Source organism: Muscardinus avellanarius (assembly GCF_963383645.1).
Source record: "Muscardinus avellanarius genome assembly, chromosome: 5".
NCBI lineage: Eukaryota > Metazoa > Chordata > Mammalia > Rodentia > Gliridae > Muscardinus > Muscardinus avellanarius.
The window spans coordinates 115,280,752-115,299,691 of NC_137790.1; the positions used below are offsets into that span (position 1 = coordinate 115,280,752).

General features: G+C 38.3%; 1 protein-coding gene across 3 annotated transcripts in view; it reads left to right on the top strand.

Annotated features, from left to right (window-relative positions):
* The window catches only part of RNF13 (ring finger protein 13), a gene marked incomplete at both ends in the record, with an annotated part of 61,690 nt that extends 42,750 nt beyond the window's left edge, over positions 1-18,940 (top strand). For 2 of the 3 annotated variants that reach the window (XM_080696825.1, XM_080696827.1), the window contains 2 exons: positions 18,205-18,285; positions 18,576-18,940. In XM_080696825.1, coding sequence (XP_080552951.1) covers positions 18,205-18,285; positions 18,576-18,940 — 446 coding nt within the window. The remainder of the gene's footprint in view (positions 1-18,204; positions 18,286-18,575) is intronic. The other variant, XM_080696826.1, reaches the window with a different exon arrangement.

Sequence of the window (18,940 nt, forward strand, 5' to 3'; positions counted from 1 at the left end):
GCGCCACCACGCCTGGCTGGATTGTTTCTTTTACCAGTAGAAAATGACCTTATTTGTCTCTTCTAATAAGCTTGGGCTTGAAGTCTACCTTGTCTGATATCATAGTTGCTCCTCCTGCTTGACTTCGAGTTCTCTTGGCATGGATTACCTTGCTCCAACCTTTACCTTAAATTTGTTTATATCTTTATTTGTAAGGTGTGTTTCTTGGGAACAGCAGATAGATGGGTTCTGTTTTTTTTAATGCACTTTGTCTTTTTATTGGGGAGTTGAGGCCATTTACATTAAGTGTGATTATTGAGAGATGATTTTTAATTCCTAACATGTTAAGATTTTATTTCAGTTTGAAATACTCTGTTCTTTTTTGCTTAGTTTTCTGCTGGATGGAAATTCTTGTTTCTCTTGTTCTGGCATGTATTACTTATTTCTTCTTTGTAGTTAATCTCTTTGAGTATTTTCTCTAGCGCTTGTTTTGACGACATAAATTCCTTCAGCTTCTGTTTGTCATGGAAGCTTCTTATTTCTCCATCTAATTTAAAAGATAGTTTTGCTGGGTAGGACATTTTTGGCTGGAAGTTGTTTTCTTTCAGAGTTTGGAATATGTTACTCCAGGCCCTTCTGGCTTTCATGACTTGGTTTGGGAAGCCTGGAGTAATTCTAATTGGTTTGCCTCTGAATATTACTTGGCCTTTTGTTTTTGTTGCCTTTAAGATTCTCTCCTTGGCTTCTACATTGGTCATTTTGACATTTATGTGCTGTGGGGAACCCTTTCTCTGATATCGTCTAGAGGGAGTTCTATAAGTTTCCTGAACCTGTGTATCGACCTGTTGCTCTATATTTGGAAAATTTTCTGCTATTACTTCTTTGAAGAGATTGTTGAAGGTTTCACCTTCTTTTACCTCCTCTATTCCGATTATTCTTAGGCTGGCTCTCTTAGGATGGGCCCATATTTCTTCAATGTCCAGTGCCTGTTGTCAAATTGTTTTTTCTAAGTTATAATGTGTTCATTTTTGGAGTGATTATCTTCTAGGTTTGTGGTTTGGTGTCTGACATTAATTTTGGGAATTTCCCAGTCATTATTAGTTTATCATTTAATTCTCCTGGTGTTTCCATTATGTATAACTTAAACTTTTTTAAAATTGTTCTATCTTCTTGGATATTCTGTTTCTTTTTTTCCATATTTTTTTTCTTTTTCTTTTTAAGACTTGGAAGTTTCTATTGACATATCTTCACAAGCTCAGAAGACTCTTTTCTAGGTTATGGCCAGTCTACTAATGAACTAGTCAAAGGCAGTCTTCATTTCTGCTACACTGTTTTTGATCTATAGCATTTCTTTTTGGTTCTTTCTTAGAACCTCCATCTCTCCACTCTATTATCCATCTGTTCTTGAATATTGCCGATTTTTCTCTAAGAGCACTTAGCATATTAGTTATAATTATCTTAAATTTCTGCTCTGATAATTCCTGCATTCCTGCTATATGATACTGGTTCTGATGCATGCTCTATTTCTTCAAACTGTGTTTTTGCCTTCTAGAATGACTTGTAATTTTTGGTTGAAAGCCAGATATTACATATCATGTGAAAAATGCAGTCAGTAGGACATTAGTGATATGATAGTAAGATGTGAGGGGGCAAAATGTTCTATGGTCCCATAATTATATCTCAGTATTTTATTTTATTTTTTTATTTTTATTTTTTGGTGGTACTGGGGTTCCTGGAAGCCCTTCTACCTCCGGGCTACACTCCCAGACCTATTTTTACTTTTTTTTTTTTTTTTTTTTTTTGGTGGTACTGGGGTTCCTGGAAGCCCTTCTACTTCTGGGCTACACTCCCAGACCTATTTTTTTTAATATTTTTTATTTGGAAACAGGGTCTCTTAAGCCAGCGAGGCTGGCTTCGAACCTGCGCGATCCTCCTGTCTCCGCCTCCCAAGCGCGGGGATTACAAGCGTGCGCCACCACGCCCGGCCTATTTTTACATTTTTATTTGGAAACAGGGTCTCCTAAGCCAGTGCGCGTGGCTGGCTTCAAACCTGTGCGATCCTCCTGTCTCTCTGACTCCCAAGCGAGGGGATTACAAGCGTGCGCCACCACGCCCGGCAATATCTCAGTATTTTAGTGAGCCTGTAACACTAGGCTATGAACTTCACAAGTTCTTCTTAGTCCCACCCCCGCCCCGCCCAGTCTAGATGGATTGGGGAGGGGGTGTCTTCCGTTGTGTATTTCCTTTCCTGCACAGAAGACTAGAGCTGATAGGATCTTTTTTTCTTTCCCCAGTTCAAAACCTCAGTAGATTATGATCAGGTAAAATAGTTTCTCTTGAGGACAGGCTTTGTTCAGAACATAATATTTCCACATCCATGCCCCAATGCAGAAAGGACTTTCTCCTCATGGAGCCCCAGAAGTAAAACTAAAAATTCCAAGGGTTGGGTGCCCCTGGAATTTTTAACTCTAACTTGTTTAACATAGTTTAGGCTTTTCTACCATTATTGGTTCTTGTGTTTTCTACTCAGATTTCTGTCTAAAAGTTGTGAATACTTGCTCATCTGTCTCTCCAGTGTATTGGGGGGCATGGTATACCCTATGACTTTACTTCTTTACTCTGGTAAGTCTATTGATTTTTTATAGTTTGTTCAGTCTTTTACTAGTTATGACTGAGTAGTAACTTCTAAACGTCTTATGTGCCAGGCTAGAAACCTTCCTCCCTGCAGAGTTTTTTTCTACTGGGTTTCTGCTCTAGTAAGTTGTGATTCTGTTTTCTTGTCAATCTGTTTGTCCAATTTTGGGCACACAGTGATTTTCTCCATGGCCTCAATTCTCAAGTAGATACACGAAGAGTTGTTTTAGTCTTTCCAGCTTCCTTCTTCCTTTCTTCTTTTTTTGCTTAACTGGGGATTGAACCCAGGGGCATTATAGCTCTGAGCTACACTACCAGCCATATTTTTTATTCTTTATTTATTTTGAAACAGGGTCTCACTAAGTTGCAGAAGGCCTCACTAAGTAGCTGAGGCTGTCAGCAACCTTGTGATCCTCATGTCTCAGCCTTGCAAAGACTGGGATTGCAAGTTTGTGCCACTATGGCTTTGTCTAGCTGTTGAAGTAATGACTTCTCTGTCAGATTAGAAATTGTGAGTGCCATCCTCTCCCCCCTTTTTATTGCTCTTTTTAGTTTCCTGGAATAGCAGGATGTTGTTCCAGCCCTGGAATAAGCATGTGTCTGAAGAGCCCTGATTCTTTTTAGTGGGAATAGTATTCGAAACAACAATCTTGAGTGCTAGTTGTTGTCATCACTGCTAAGATATATCTGCTTCTCAGCCCTTTGTATAAGCAGGGTAGGAAACATATCAGTGTATATAGAGATATATACACATATATCCATGTATCGTAGGAATTCATACATACACACATTTTATACTTTCATTGACACACTGTAATTATATATCATAAGGAGGTTCAAGGTGATAACTTATAATGTATATGTTATTTGGTATATTTCTTGTATGTATGTATGTATGTATGATGTATGTATGTATGTATGTATGTATGTATGTATCTTTTATGGTACTGAGGATTGAACTCAGGGTCATTCTACCTCTGAGCTATGCCTCCAGCCTTATTTTTATTTTTTATTTATTTTTTGGTGGTACTGGGGTTCCTGGAAACCCTTCTACCTCCGGGTTACACTCCCAGACCTATTTTTATACTTTTTAAATTTGGAAACAGGGTCTCTTAAGCCAGCACAGCTGAATTTGAACCTACGTGATCCTCCTGTCTCTGTCTCCCAAGTGCGGGGATTACAAGAGTGTGCCACCACATCCAGCTCTTATTTTTATTTTGAAACAGGGTCTCACTAAGTTGCAGAGGGCCTCAATTAGTAGCTGAGGCTCTCTGAGAACCTGTGATCCACCTGTCTCAGCCTTCCAAATACTGGGATTACAAGAGTACATCACTACACCTGGCTCTCACATATATATTTTAAAAATAAAATACCTACATTGGAATCTAAACACACTCTTCTACCTACACAGTAGGGATGTAGGAGTTAATATAAATTAAGAAGGAACTGTCATATTTCAGGTTTTTTATGAAATTTACCAAAAAGTAGATATCACCATTAATTTTATGTAAATATTGAATTAATAGAGATAATTTAGAAAGCATCTTTATTTAGCACATCTTTTGTGCTAAATAAATTGAGATATATCTAATATTTGTAAATTATTAGTCTGTGTTTTAAAGATATTTTTCTTTGCATGGGACTTATTAATTTCTATAAAACATTCATGCCTAGCATAGAACATAGTAGGAATTCAAGTATTTGCTTAATTGCTTCAAATTATACTGAAATCACAAGCCACTTTGTACTAGCACTTTGTCAGAGTTACAAACATTTGCTAATATGCCTTCCATTATATTCACTGACAGTAGATTTTTTTGTGTGTGTGTTTGGTACACTCGCAGACCTATTTTTATATATTTTTTATTTGGAAACAGGGTATCTTAAGCCAGCGAGGCTGGCTTCGAACCAGTGCGATCCTCCTGTCTTCGCCTCCCAAGTGCGGGGATTACAAGCGTGCACCACCACACCCGGCCACTGACAGTAGTTTTTAATTTGCACAAATGATTTAACAGTGTAAAACTATGTTCTCAGCATACCTATGATTATCTCAGTGCAAGTCAATTATGAGAAATTTAGAGCCAGTCATTGAATGGATGAATTCCTCTTAGAAGTGGCAGACTAAACACATTGTGGAAGTCATTATATCTATGAAAAAGATGTTGCTGTATCATAATTATGAAAAAGAACAAAATAAAAATGATTTCCATATCAACATAGGCCACTTATATTTAAGTTATTTTTTTTTAATCAGAAATTCAGCTTGATTGTTTCCCCCCCTTGGGGTTGCCTTGTCTAGGACAATGAAAAGCCTGTTAGGATCAGTGCTGTTAAAGGATAATGGAAGTGTTAAAAACTGATGTTCTTAATAGCTTTTAGGTGTAAAGTTTTTTAGGAAGTTACCTCACCAAGAATTCTGAATCTAGGCCACATCATACAGTTATATAGTTTGTACATTGTACAACTATGGGGATTTATTTTTCTTAGTCATCAAAGATATTTATGATTATTTTTGAGCAAATAGCAATAAAGTGTCTTGAGGAAACGCTGCCTTTTCCCCCTTCTCTTCCTATTTGCCTGAAGGTGTCAATTGAGGTCGTAGAATATAGTTCTGAACACAGAATGATTAATATATCACTGTTGCTATCTTAAAAACAATCATCTGTTTGAAATTTTCCCTAATTGAATAAATAAAGAGCATAAAGAAAGCAAGCACCTGCTTTTATTGGGTCTTATGCTGTGAGGAATATTAGTTGTATTACTTCTTCCCCTACAGGAGTCATTTCATTTTAGGAATTATAGGTAAAACTGCAAAACTCCACCAGAACCACAAGTCACTTTCTTTCCTAAAGTTGGTTCCTACTTTTTCATCCCACTACAGATAAACTTCAGCATTAACTATACTTTTTACCAAATCTATATTAATGGGTAGGTTGGGAGGAAGAAGTTTTTGAGTAGTTCTTATGAACCCAACAGCAAAGAGTGAGCTAGCAGTTGATTTTTACAAGGTGAGCAGTTCTCAGATCTGTGGAAAGAATGAAGGATTTAGAGCCACAAAATGTCACTCTTCTACTGATTACATGTGATCTCGAGCCAGCCATTTAATCTGTCTCTGGTAACACCTGTCCCAAGGGTCTAAGTTCTGAGAAGAAAGCAATGCAGAACTGTGACTTCTCCAATGTGGATTGTTTTTGTGGACCAAAACCCAGGTCTGGTACCATGTGAACCACAGGATCTTTGAAATCCTATGGGCAAGATTAAGTCTTGGGGATTCCTTAATTTGTGCAAAAAGAGAAATCTAAAGTAGTTTAATAGTCTTTACTGTGTCCTACAGGATGGTTATTCCTTTCAGTTACTCAGAATCAATTTTTTTTCTGATTACATGTTTAGCATTCTACCTTATGGAAAATATTTTCTTTTTTTTTTATTGGCCCTTCTACCTCCGGGTTACACTCTTAGACCTATTTTTACATTTTTATTTGGAAACAGGGTCTCCTAAGCCAGCGCATGCAGCTGGCTTCGAACCTGCGCGATCCTCCTGTCTCTGCCTCCCAAACGCAGGGATTACAAGCGTGTGCCACCACACCCGGCAAAATATTTTCATACATATTATTTTCATTGGTTTCTTTATCCATGGCATATTTTATGTTTTATTTAAATTTGTCTTTCCTCAGGCAGTATTATCAACAAATTTTCAGGGCTAGTAATTCTCTGTGACTTACTTTAATAACTACTTAACAAGTGTAATGATCCTATGTTGGTTACACTGTCAATGACGCAATGAAGCATTTATAAAGTTAGGTTAGTTTCTTCCCTCAAGAAGAAAAAAAAAAGTGGTTCAGAGATTCTCAGCCTTCTTCTGACTCAATGGATTCTACACACGCATCTTGCTGCCGTCAGCACTTTTCTGCTGAGACGCCATGTTTCTCAGTCCTGGTGGTGTGGGTGGCTGGGTACTCAGGAGCACTCTGCAGCTAATCATGTCAGCCCTCTTCGTCCTCTGTCAAGTAGGAATCTCCTTGCCTCCATTTATTCTTTGTTCAACACTTAGACTAGTAGCAAATGTTTGAGAGCATTCTGTATTCCAGGCAGAGATCTATGGATTATATCAGACTGTTTTCGTGTTAGCTCTTGCTTCTTCATGGTGATCTCTGCCTGATGACTTCCAAACTTTTATCTCCCACCCGGATCTTCCTCCTAAGCTCCGGTCCCATACATCTAGTTAACTAATGGATGTCTCTGCCTGGATAACCGGCACAGTCTTCCTGGTTGGCATGTCCAAAACTGATTTTCCTTTCTCATTAACTGAGTCAGCATATATATGACAGTTCATTATTTTGGTGTTAGCGATAATTCACTTCATAATTTTGTATAGCAAAGTAACTTTCATGGTTTATTCTAAAAATTGTGTGTGTGTGTGTGTGTGTGTGTGTGTGTGTGTGTGTGTGTGTGTGTGGTGGGATAGAACCCAAGGATATTTTGCCTCTGAGCTACACCCCTAGCCAGGATCATGTGGTCTGATCCCTACTCATAGCCCAGCCTCACCCTGTTATTTTCTTCCTGGGGTCCTATATTCTACTCTGATGAGCTACTTCTTGTGATGCCTTCATACTAATATTTAATTTATTTGACTTCTGGTTACTGTTCCTACTTTGTTTTCCTGAAAATACCAATTCTTCCTTTAAATTCTACTTTAATACATTTCATGGCACCTACTAGGTACTTAATCCATATTTGTCAAGTAAGTAAACCAGTTTGACTATTACTATAGTGGACACTCCAGAAAACTTATAAAGAAGAAAATGCCACTCCAATTCTCCAGGAATTTTCAGGACAATGTAAATTTATATATAGGTTCATAGGCATGAAAAGTATAACTTTCTATCACGGTACTGAATTCTGTGTATTGCAATATGTGGTCTAGTGAGGAGGAACAAATCTCTATCCCATCTTTACAGAGATAATATATCCTTACACACTAGTCTTTAAAGAACTTGTACATATTGTTCATGCTATGTTTAGTCTCACAGTAATTGCAGAACATTTCAGGATAAAATGTATTCACTGACCAAATCTTTAATATTTTTCATTTAAAAAGGCTTGGATAGCTAATTTGTTTATATATTTAATTTTCCCCAATTCTCTCTCCTGCTCCTTTTCTATCTCCTAGCTTACTCTCAAATACAATGTTTAAAGTTAGGCAACAGCCATCACTTTTGATTCTATACAATATCTTTGATTTACCCCTCACTTTTTACTACCAATATCTATTTATAAAATCCAGTGAATTATTCTTTCAAATGATGATCAATCTGTTTATTTCTCACCATTGCATCACGCAAGCCCACATTAGTTACACAGGAATCCTGGAAGCTCTAAATAGTAGGCGCTCAGTCTTGCAAGTCTCTGGCTCATCGCTGTATCTTACCCCCCCCCACACACACACCAGTCCCTTTACCACAGTGATGAAGAAATTTTAAGGTGTTTTCATACACCAGTCCTTCCTCTGCTTGAGAGCTTTCATTTGACCTCTGCTGTCTACAGTTTCACACCAGGATCCTTATCTTGGCATTCGGAACTTAACATGATGGGCTTAGCCATATTCATACAGCTTCCCTCCTCACTGCTATTTATTGCTAACCTTGCATAACTTTGATTTTGCCACGTTTAGTACTTTTTCTGTGTGTGGTACTGGGGATTGAACCCAGGGGAATTCTACCATTAAGGTATACCCTCAGCCCTATTTTATTTTTTATTTTTAAAACAGAGTCTTGCTAAGTTGCTGAGGCTGGCCTCAAACCTGCAATCCTGTTTTAGCCTACTAAGTACTGGCATTACAGTTGTATGCCACTATACCTGGCCTGTTTATTACTTCTTTACAAATGCTTTTTCATTACTTATTCCTGCAGTAGTTTCTGTGACCTTCAAGTAGTAAGTACCCCACGAGGAACAAGCCTTTAACACATGGCCCTTGAAAGAACTTTCAGGATCCAAGCTATAGCATGCCCTTGCTTCTATTTTTATTTGGATCTTAGTGTTTTCTTATCAATTTCTATGTACAGTTTAGGTGGAAATTTTATGTTTGATTTTTTTTATAATCACTTGAAAGTTGTACTAAATATTAGGCCAATCTAGCCAACAGGAAGAAATCATCCAGAACCAATCTGTAATGATAATGTGGTCCCAGTGCCACAAATGTAGCTGAAACTGAGCAAGTTTTAACTGCTTTAAAAGGAGAAAAAGACATACTGGATTAGAACACATTAGTATTTAACAACATATGTAAACTTAAGTAGCTTGAAGTCAGCTCTAAAAGGGTATTTTACACCCTGATTTCTTAGTGGCCAAAAAAAGGAAAAATGAGAAGAGAATAATGAAACCTTCTGTACTTGTACCAGAGATGCTTCTTAAGTATGTGCGGTCTGGCACAGTATTTACATTCTAAAATCCCATTAAGTCGATTTTTCTCTTCAGGAGGATGACAAATCTTTGAATATGTTTGACCCTCTATTCAGAAATACGTTGGATACAGCTGTACTTTATCTGCATAGGTAATTGCAACCAAGTTTGAAGCAATAAGGAATAATATAGAATGAATATTTAAATAGAGAGAAAATATTTTTAAAGTCAGGCTATTTAGGGCTGATACCTATGTATATACTTAATTTTTAAGTTTAATGGATTTACTTTTAGCCTGTAAAGCATCATTTTTTATTCTTGTCCCCAATTAATTGAAAATCTCTAACACATTTCTCCTCGAAAGTTGCTAATGCTTTGCTTTCATTTAGTGGAGTCACCTGATTGTTTCCCGTAGTACATGCACTACCATTTTATCATCACAATACATGAGAAGAATTTGACCCTGAATTAAAGTTGCAGAATATAGCTGCTCTTTTGCAGAATAACTAGAAGGGATTGTAAAAAACATTAAGCCATCATAGATTGAAAGAAAAAATTACCTTCATCACTTCTCCGTGTGACATACCTCAAGAAAAAGTTCTGGCTTATGAACTGAGAATGTTTCCATTTCTTAGTAAATAAGTGGCTGCCTAAAAGCATTTCAATTAAAGGTGAATATTTGGATCGGTATGTAGCTCAGTGGTGAAGCGCCTGCTTTGCAGGTGTGGTGCTCTGGGTTTGATCCCTGGTTCCAAAAAGACAAAAAGGAACCCCTTTAAAATGTGAATATTTAAATATGATCAGAAATCTAAGTACATGTCTTAGGAGACAATACATCATAGTGGTTAAGACCATGCACATAGATTTTGAAGTCTGGAGGACCTGTTTTGGAATTCTGAATCTCCCCACTGACTGGCTATATGACCTCTCCATGAATCCTTCCATGTATAAATGTGAGAGCCATTATGCAGTTCGTTCATAAGGTCTCTGTGGGGATTCATATGAAAGATGAATCAACATATGAAAGATGCTTATAATGCTGCCTAGTGTATAACAAGAGCTCAAAAATGGTAGCAATTATTTTTATAAAAACAAACCTACTCCTTGAATAAAATCATATGCAAATGTCATCAAAATTCAGTCATTAATTTTTTTTTTTTTTGCGATACTGGGTTTGGAAACCAGGGACATTGTACCTCTGACCTACACCCCTATCCCTTATTATTAATCTACTTATTTATTTATTTATTTATTTACTTATTTACTTATTTTCTGGTACTGGAGATGGAACCCTAAGCCCTATTTTTTAGTCTTTTTATTTTTTTGAAACAGGGTCTGAGTTGCGGGGGACCTCACTAAGTAGCTGAGGCTGGCTATGAACTGCAAGGAACCCTAAGCCCTATTTTTTAGTCTTTTTATTCTTTTGAAACGGTCTGAGTTGCGGGGGAACTCACTAAGTAGCTGAGGCTGGCTGTGAACTGCAGCCTTCCTGTCTCAGCCTCCCAAATGCTGGGATTACAAGCGTGCCACAGCCAGCTAGTCATTAAGTTTTTATGTTTATAAAAATGAGGTCCCAAAATTGTAAAGCACTTGAAAAAATATATAACTTTCTGTGTATTAACACTTGAATCACTTTCAGTAAGTACGTTTTATGATTTTTGGTTGTTATGACATTTGTCATATAAAGTAAGAGTGTATTTGTTATATATGTTCTGATATACTCTAATGGTATTGATATTCATAGATGTTAGAAAGAAAGAGCTTTTAACATAGTATCTATGCTCATTGCATCTACTTGAAAACATGAAGGGAAGCACTTGGAACACTTCTGTAGGCATTCATCCTTCCAGGGAGTCATGGTACTATGCCATGGAAGCCATAAAAGAGCTCTCGTAGGCTTTGAACACAGCGGAAATGTTAGGGAAATGTGAATTATTTATAATTAACCCCTCACTCCTCTTTACCTTGCCCCCACAAAAAAGAATAAAAGAAACTATTCTTTTGTGGGGGGGGGGGTTCTGGGGGTGGAACCCAGGGGCTTTTCTACCTCTGGGCTATACTCCCAGATCTATTTTTATACTTTATTTGGAAACAGGGTCTCACTAAGTTGTTAAGAGCCTCACTAAGTAGCTGAGGCTGGCTTCGAACTTATGCAATCCTCCTCTCTCAGCCTCCTAAGCACTGGGATTACAAGTGTGCACCACCACGCCCAGCTAAAAGAAACTATTCCAATGATTATCTTCTTCATTATCTTAAAAAGTATGTTGGAAATATTTGCCAGTGAACCAAAAATAATTTGACATTTGAAAATATATTCCAGCCGGGCATGGTGGCGCACGCTTGTAATCCCTGTGCTTGGGAGGCGGAGACAGGAGGATCGCGCTGGTTCGGAGCCAGCCTCGCTGGCTTAAGAGACCCTGTTTCCAAATTTAAAAATATAAAATAGAAAATAGGTCTGGGAGTGTAGCCCGGAGGTAGAAGGGCTTCCAGGAACCCCAGTACCACCAATATATATATATATATATATATATATATATATATATATATATATATATTCCATAGGTGTAGCCTATAATCAAATCCACAGAAACTCTTTTTTTTTTTTTTCTGGTGGTACTAGGGTTCCTGGAAACTCTTCTACCTCAGGGCTACACTCCCAGACCTATTTTATTTTATACTTTTTATTTGGAAACAGAGTCTCCTAAACAGAGTCTCTGAACTAGCGTGATCCTCCTGTCTCCGCCTCCCAAGCGCGGGGATTACAAGCGTGCGCCACCATGCCCAGCACAGGAACTATTAAGAACTAGCAATTTGAAGCTTTTACACAGTGTAACAGCTATAAAAATTAGCACATTCATGTTTACTGTTATGTGGAGATGGGAGATGCCATAATCTTCAATCTTCCCATCTTCTTGATCCTCACTTTTGCAAGTCTTTAAGAAATGTTTGTGCTGATTAATACTTAAGTGAATTTGCATAAAAATGATTTGTGTGTGCACGCTTGTAATCCCCACACTTGGGAGGCGGAGACAAGAGGATCGCGCAGATTCGAAGCCACCCTCGCTGGCTTAAGAGACCCTGTTTCCAAATAAAAAAGTACAAAAAACTAGGTCTGGGAGTGTAGCCTGGAGGTAGAAGGGTTTCCAGGAACCCCAGTACCACACACACACAAAAAAAGATTTGTGTATTTACACCACCATTTCTAGCAGTGTTCAAAGTAATACAGCCTTTTGGTTATTTTTTTGCTTCTTAAACAGCCAGCTTCGTATACGTTTCATTACTCATTGTGGTTCTTAGCTCAGTTAAGGTGGGCGTGGTGGCGCACACTTGTAATCCCAGTACCAGGGAGGCTGAGACAGGAAGATCATGGTCTGCAGACAGCCTCAGCTACTTAGTGAGGCCCTTTGCAACTCAGTGAGACCCTGTTTCAAAATAAAGAATAAAAAATAGGGCTAGGGGTGTAGGTCAAAGGTAGAATGACACTGGGTCCTGGGTTCCATCCCCAGTACAAAAAAACAAAACAAAACAAAACAAAACAAAAAAAACCACAGCTCAATTGAAATTGTGGATTTTTGAGTTTCCTGCAACAGTTAATGTATTTCTCCAATTTAACCAATAAAGACCATTCACTGTGTTTCCTAACAGATGGAAATCCTTATGCTTTCATTTGACAGTCCTTCTATTAAGCATTTAGGGGAGTTATCTGAGGCTATCTTCCTCACCCCATCAGTCTGTGGAGCAGTTGCATCCTTAAATATAAATGATAAAAATAGATTTTATGCCTGTCATTTTAAGTTACCAAGCACTTTTCTTCATAGCTCAGTTACTGAGATTTTCCAAGCTAACACACAGAGAAATATTTTTTTTACTTCAGTGACTGAAAAAAAGCAATATAGCACTTTATAGTAGATTGCATAAAAATGGAACAGTGTTCAGTTTTTATAAATTTTACTCTAACCTAGTTATTAAGAAATGCTTACATTTAACTGCATTTTAGGCTAACCTTGGATGTAAATATTAGTTTCATTCCCTTCAAGCTGGTAAGAATTCTCAAATTTGGCCTTAAAAGTATCTTAATGTTTTTTGTTTATTTTTTAATTGAAAATGGTATACATTTGGTGCTCTTTGCCTCCCTCCCTGTTTTCCCTTCCCCCACTCCCAACAATGAGTGTCCAGGTTAACCATGCTATATTCATACTTTTATACATATTCGGATGTAACTCCATTAATCAACCTCAGCCTTCTTCCTCTCCTGTCCTTCCATCCTTGCTTTGCCGAGGTTTCCCCTCCATTATCTGGAGTCCCTCTGGTATCCCCAATGCTCCCTAGTTTGGGCATATTAGAGAAAACCTATGTCCCTTCTCCTTCTGTGCCTGGCTGATCTCACTTAACAGAATGCTCTCCAGATCTTTTCATCTTCTTGTGAATGGCATGATTTTATTCTTCTTTATAGCTGAACAAACAACCCAATCAAGAAATGGGCCACTGAACTGAATAGACACTTCACAAAAGAAGAGATACAAATGGCCAATAGACACATGAAAAGATGTTCTACATCACTGGCCATCAGGGAGATGCAAATCAAAACTATGCTGAGATTCCATCTAACTCCAGTCAGAGTGGCAAGCATAAAGAAGTCAAATAACAACAAATGCTGGCGAGGATGTGGGGAAAGAGGAACTCTTTTACACTGTTGGTGGGAGTGTGAAATAGTTCAGCTGCTATGGAGATCAGTGTGGAGATTCCTTAGAAAACTGGGAATAGATCCACCATATGATCAGGCTATTATGCCACTCCTGGGTATTTTTCCACAGGGGTTGAAATCAGAGAACTACAGTAGTGTACGTATACCCATGTTCATAGCAGCACAATTCATAATAGCCAAAATATGGAACCAATCTAGGCCCCCATCAATAGATGAATGATTGCAAAATTATGGAAATATACACAGTGGAATTCTATTCAGCTATAAAAAAGTATCTTAATCTTTTGTATTTTGTTCAGACTAGAGGACAGAATTTATTCATTTTATTTGCTGGGGAAAAGCTGCTGCTGTTTTCTTACTGGCAGATACAGTGGACAAGTGGCAAGGCACTTGATCAGTGAAGATACTTTTCTATTTTGAAGCTTATAAATCCAGTGACATGCCCTCCCTTGGCATTTTATTATAAAGTGTATGTTCATTCTCTCCTCTGAAATCTCTATGTATTTAGATCTGAATGTTCAACCTCTTTTATCTTTTGAAGAAATCAGTTCTTGTTTGACTTAATGGCTGGACTAATTTGTAATAAAACTCAGCAATGACGTTCTGCATCAGTTTGCACTATGATTATTTCAGACGAGCTCAGTTTTGAGTCTGTAGAAGTGGTAATTCCTCTTTATCTTATATGTACTTATGTTTTTGTCACAGCCTGGCCCCACACAAGTCCTCCAGCTAACTGACTTGTATTTGTTCCAAGGCTGAGAGGCCAGTGTGGCTGAAGCACAGGAGAGTAGACTGTTTGGTATGGAATGAGGTGGGAGGACTCAGATCACCGACAGCTCAGATTCTATTCTTAGTGAGATGGGGAAGTTGTTTAAATGGGTCTGACATGAATTGATACACTGTTTTAAACGATCAGGCTGGCCCATAGGGAAAAACAGCATGGGACAGGAATGGAAGGGTGACCAGAGAGGAGGCTCTTAGAGTCATCCCATCTGTCGGGACCAGAGTGACTGAGGAGAGAGAAGGGCACAGGGTCAGGATACATTTTGCAGCTACAGGCTTACAGGACATGGTGACAGGCTGAATGCAGACTGTGTGGGAAGAGGCAGGGGTATGCCCAGGCTTGCTGCTCAGTTCTCGCCATGTAGTGGCTGCCTAGCTTTGTTGTGATGGGTCAGGGCTTCTGCTACACCTGATGAGCCGGGAGTAGGGGCTTAAACTGTCATGGGGGAAAAACAGGTTTACAGAGAAAAATGAAAGCTCTCTACACCTACGTGTTACATTCCCAGACTGGTGAGTCTTTAAAAGTTACCTTCAGGAATACGTTTGGACACTTTATGAAAGTAACACAAAAGCCAGACACCAGAATTCCAGTCAGAAGCACTTCCATATTTTTTCACATAGACATGAGTCTTCCTTCTCCCCCGGCCTCTCTACATCATGACCAGTAGTGAATCAGCAAAGCTTCGCTCGCCCAGAGGGGTTTATATCATGGCTTCTTAACTTGGCACAAGTGACCTTTAACCACATTTTGGCTGGAGATAATATATAGGAGGAACAACCTGCTTTTAAGTGTTTCTAACTCACTTAACCTAGTAAAACTAGAAGTCTTTTATACTCACAGTTCAAGGGCTGCTGAATATTAAACTAATTTACACAACTTCCCTCAGTACAACAGGCACAATATCCATTGCCAGTAGCTTACTGTAAACTGTGTCATCTGGTGGGACAGGAGAAGGTGTGCCCCAGTACACCTATCAGGCTAGTTTTTAGCAAGTGGAAAATGGGTAAGAGGCACTATATTGCCAAGTACCAGGCACTCTACTTTTGCTTTCTCTCTTTTGTCCCTCACAACAACCATAAGACACAAGTATGTCAATATTTTGTTTTGTCTGACAAGACTGAAACATAAGTGTCCAAGACTATGAAGAATAATTTTCTGCAGAGCACTAGGCTCTAGTCTGGTCCATGATCATATACTACATCTTTGAAATTTTGCCCGTAATTCCAGTATTTGGGAAGCTGAGACAGTTGGATCGCGCAGGTTCAAAGCCAGCCTCAAGCTACTTAGTGAGGCTCTCAGCAACCTAATGAGACCCTATTTCCAAATAAGATATAAAATAGGTCTGGGAATATAAAATATTCCAAATAAGATATAAAATAGCTTGGAGGTAGAGAGCCCCTGGGTTCTATCCCCAGTACCCCCCCCCCCCACACACACACAAAGACGATAAATATGGGAGATATCAGCAGGGCTGTTTCTTTGTGGAAGCTCCAGAGGTGGACCCACCTTCTTACCTTCTCCAGCCTCTAGAGGTCACCCTCGCTTTGACTGCTAACTTCCCTGCCATCTTCACAGCTGGGGCTGCTGATTGTGCGCACTGATGAGGAACTTTTCTGCCTCTCGCTTGCACTTTTCAAGACCCTCGTGAACACACTGGGTCCACTTGGATAATCCAGGCTCATCTCTCTTAGTAGCTGTTTTCACAAGGTGATGAGACAAGTTTGATTTGCATGAGAACATCAGTAATGGTTTATTGCTTAATATATCGGAAATGGCTGTTCTAAGTCCACGTCAGTGGATCATCTGTACAATTACAGATCACTGTAGGTAGACTGGAGTATTCTAGTATTTGAGTCTAATCAGCCTTGCCAAATTCTATACAATGAAATCATTACAGGTAATGTGCATTTGTGATACTAGAGTAAGCAAATTCAAGATAATGGACAAAAATCGCTAATTTTCACTAAGGCTTTCTATTTTGGACTCCTCCTGAATGTGTTTAAATGACTACAGGAGCTGAGCGTGGTGGGACATGTTTGTAATTCCAGTACTTAGGGGGCCGAGACAGGATGCAGGTTTGAAGCCAGCCTCAGCTACCTAGTGAGGCCCTCTGCAACTTAGTGAGACTGTTTCAAAATAAAGAACAAAAAATAATATATAAAAATAAAATATATAAAAATAAATATTACACATACACACACACACACACACACACACACACACACACACACACACACACGTATGTATATCTGGGGGTGTAGCTTGGAGGTAGAATGCCCCTGGATTCAATTCCTAGTACTGTAACAAAAACTAAATAAATAAATGACTAGAGGACATTAAAAGAAGATTGTTTCAAAAGAACTAATCATTCCCTTTTTTAATGTGCCATTAAAAAAAAAAAGACCCAGACTAACTATTCAGACAATGACTTTACTTCTGATATCTCCCATGGTTGTTACCCTCTGTGTGGGACAGGCAATGAATTTAATTGTCTTTTGTTCCCTGAGATTTCTTCTAAGTTTTTACCTAACATATTCATTTAATGGAAAACACTGAACTGAAAGCAGTCACTGAGATGTCTAAGCTGCTATTAACTCAACTGAAAAAGCTGAGTTTAAAATTATTTAAAAGGTGCTTGCTTTGGCAGCACACATACTAAAATTGGAATGATACAGAGAAGATTAGCATGGCCTCTGTGCAAGGATGACATGCAAATTCATGAAGTGTTCCATATTAAAAAAGAAAAAAGAGCCAGGCATGGTGGTGCATGCTTGTAATCCCAACATTTGGGAGGCTGAAACAGGAGGATTGTGGTTTGCGGACAGCCTCAGCTACTTAGGCTTTGCGACTCACTGAGACACTGTTTCAAAAAAAAAGTCTGGGGGTGTAGCTCAGAGGTAGAATGCCCCTGGGTTCCAACTCCGGTACTGCAAAATAAATAAATAAATAAATAAATAAATAAATAAATAAATATATTTAAAAGTATTTAAAAGACTGCCATTTCCTTTAAAAGATTATAAACTTGAGTTCCACAGAGCTATGAATTAAAAACTATGATTGTAAATGTGACAAATTCAATAGTAAGACAATTAAGATAGCAATGATATTAAGTAATAAATATCACCTGAGTACCTAGGTGTCTGATGTTGAACTTTTATGTTGTATGTTGGGAGATTTGAAGCCCAGTGTGTCTCATTGTTTTTATTAAAATATTAAAAAACATTTGAATGTGTTCTAACATGTTTCATTTTTTTATTATTTGGAAAAAATGGCTCAGAGCTGGAGGCATAGCTCAAGGGTAATAGACTTACCTAGCAAGCCCGAGGCCTGGGTTCAATCCCCAGTGTTGCAGTCAATCAAGTGATACACAGAAACTTTAAAATCAGCATGTTAATAGTAAATGTTTAACACTAATGTGATTATGATTCTTATTAAAGTCCTTTGCAAGAATAATTGCGATAAACAAATTTGACATGTTTTTATCACTTTTAGGTAAAAGGTTAATCACTTAAATTGTAACTTCAGGTCCTTAAACTTGAATAGCTATGTAACTCAAGTCCAACAAAAAACAAAGGCATCATTTAATGATAAGTGAGTCAGTGGGCATTTAAAGTAACTGTGAAGACACCTATCCAAGAAAAGTATGAGAAGCTAAAGTATTTCTCTACAAATCTTAATTGATTTTTCACGGTTTTCTGTTCAGGAGATGAGTATGATGTCTGTGCCATTTGTTTGGATGAATATGAAGATGGAGACAAGCTCAGAATCCTTCCCTGTTCCCATGGTATGAGCAATTACTGCTTTGAATTTACACACAGAATAATTTGTATTTAGGTCCAATATTAGAGAGGAGGTGTGAGAAAATAGTTATTAATACACCATAAGCCAGGCTGTGTACTAATGAGGCATCTCATTAAAGGTATACTTATGAGTATATACTTATAGAGGTATACTTATGAAATTGTACACTTTCCTTCTCTTGTCCCTGGCACATGTACACATCACAAAACTCAGACACAACATGTTCTGAATCGTGGTGTACTAACTGAAGATAAATATATTTTGCTTCAACAGCTTATCATTGCAAGTGTGTAGACCCTTGGCTAACTAAAACCAAAAAAACCTGTCCAGTCTGCAAGCAGAAAGTTGTTCCTTCTCAAGGCGATTCGGACTCTGACACAGACAGCAGTCAGGAAGAAAACGAAGTGTCAGAGCACACCCCTTTACTCAGACCCTTGGCCTCCGTCAGTGCCCAGTCATTTGGGGCTTTGTCAGAATCCCACTCACATCAGAACATGACAGAATCTTCAGACTACGAGGAGGATGAAAACGAGGATACCGACAGCAGCGACGCAGATAATGCAGCTAATGAACACAGTGTCATAGTTCAGTTGCAGCCTAATAGTGAACAGGATTACAACATAGCAAATACTGTGTGA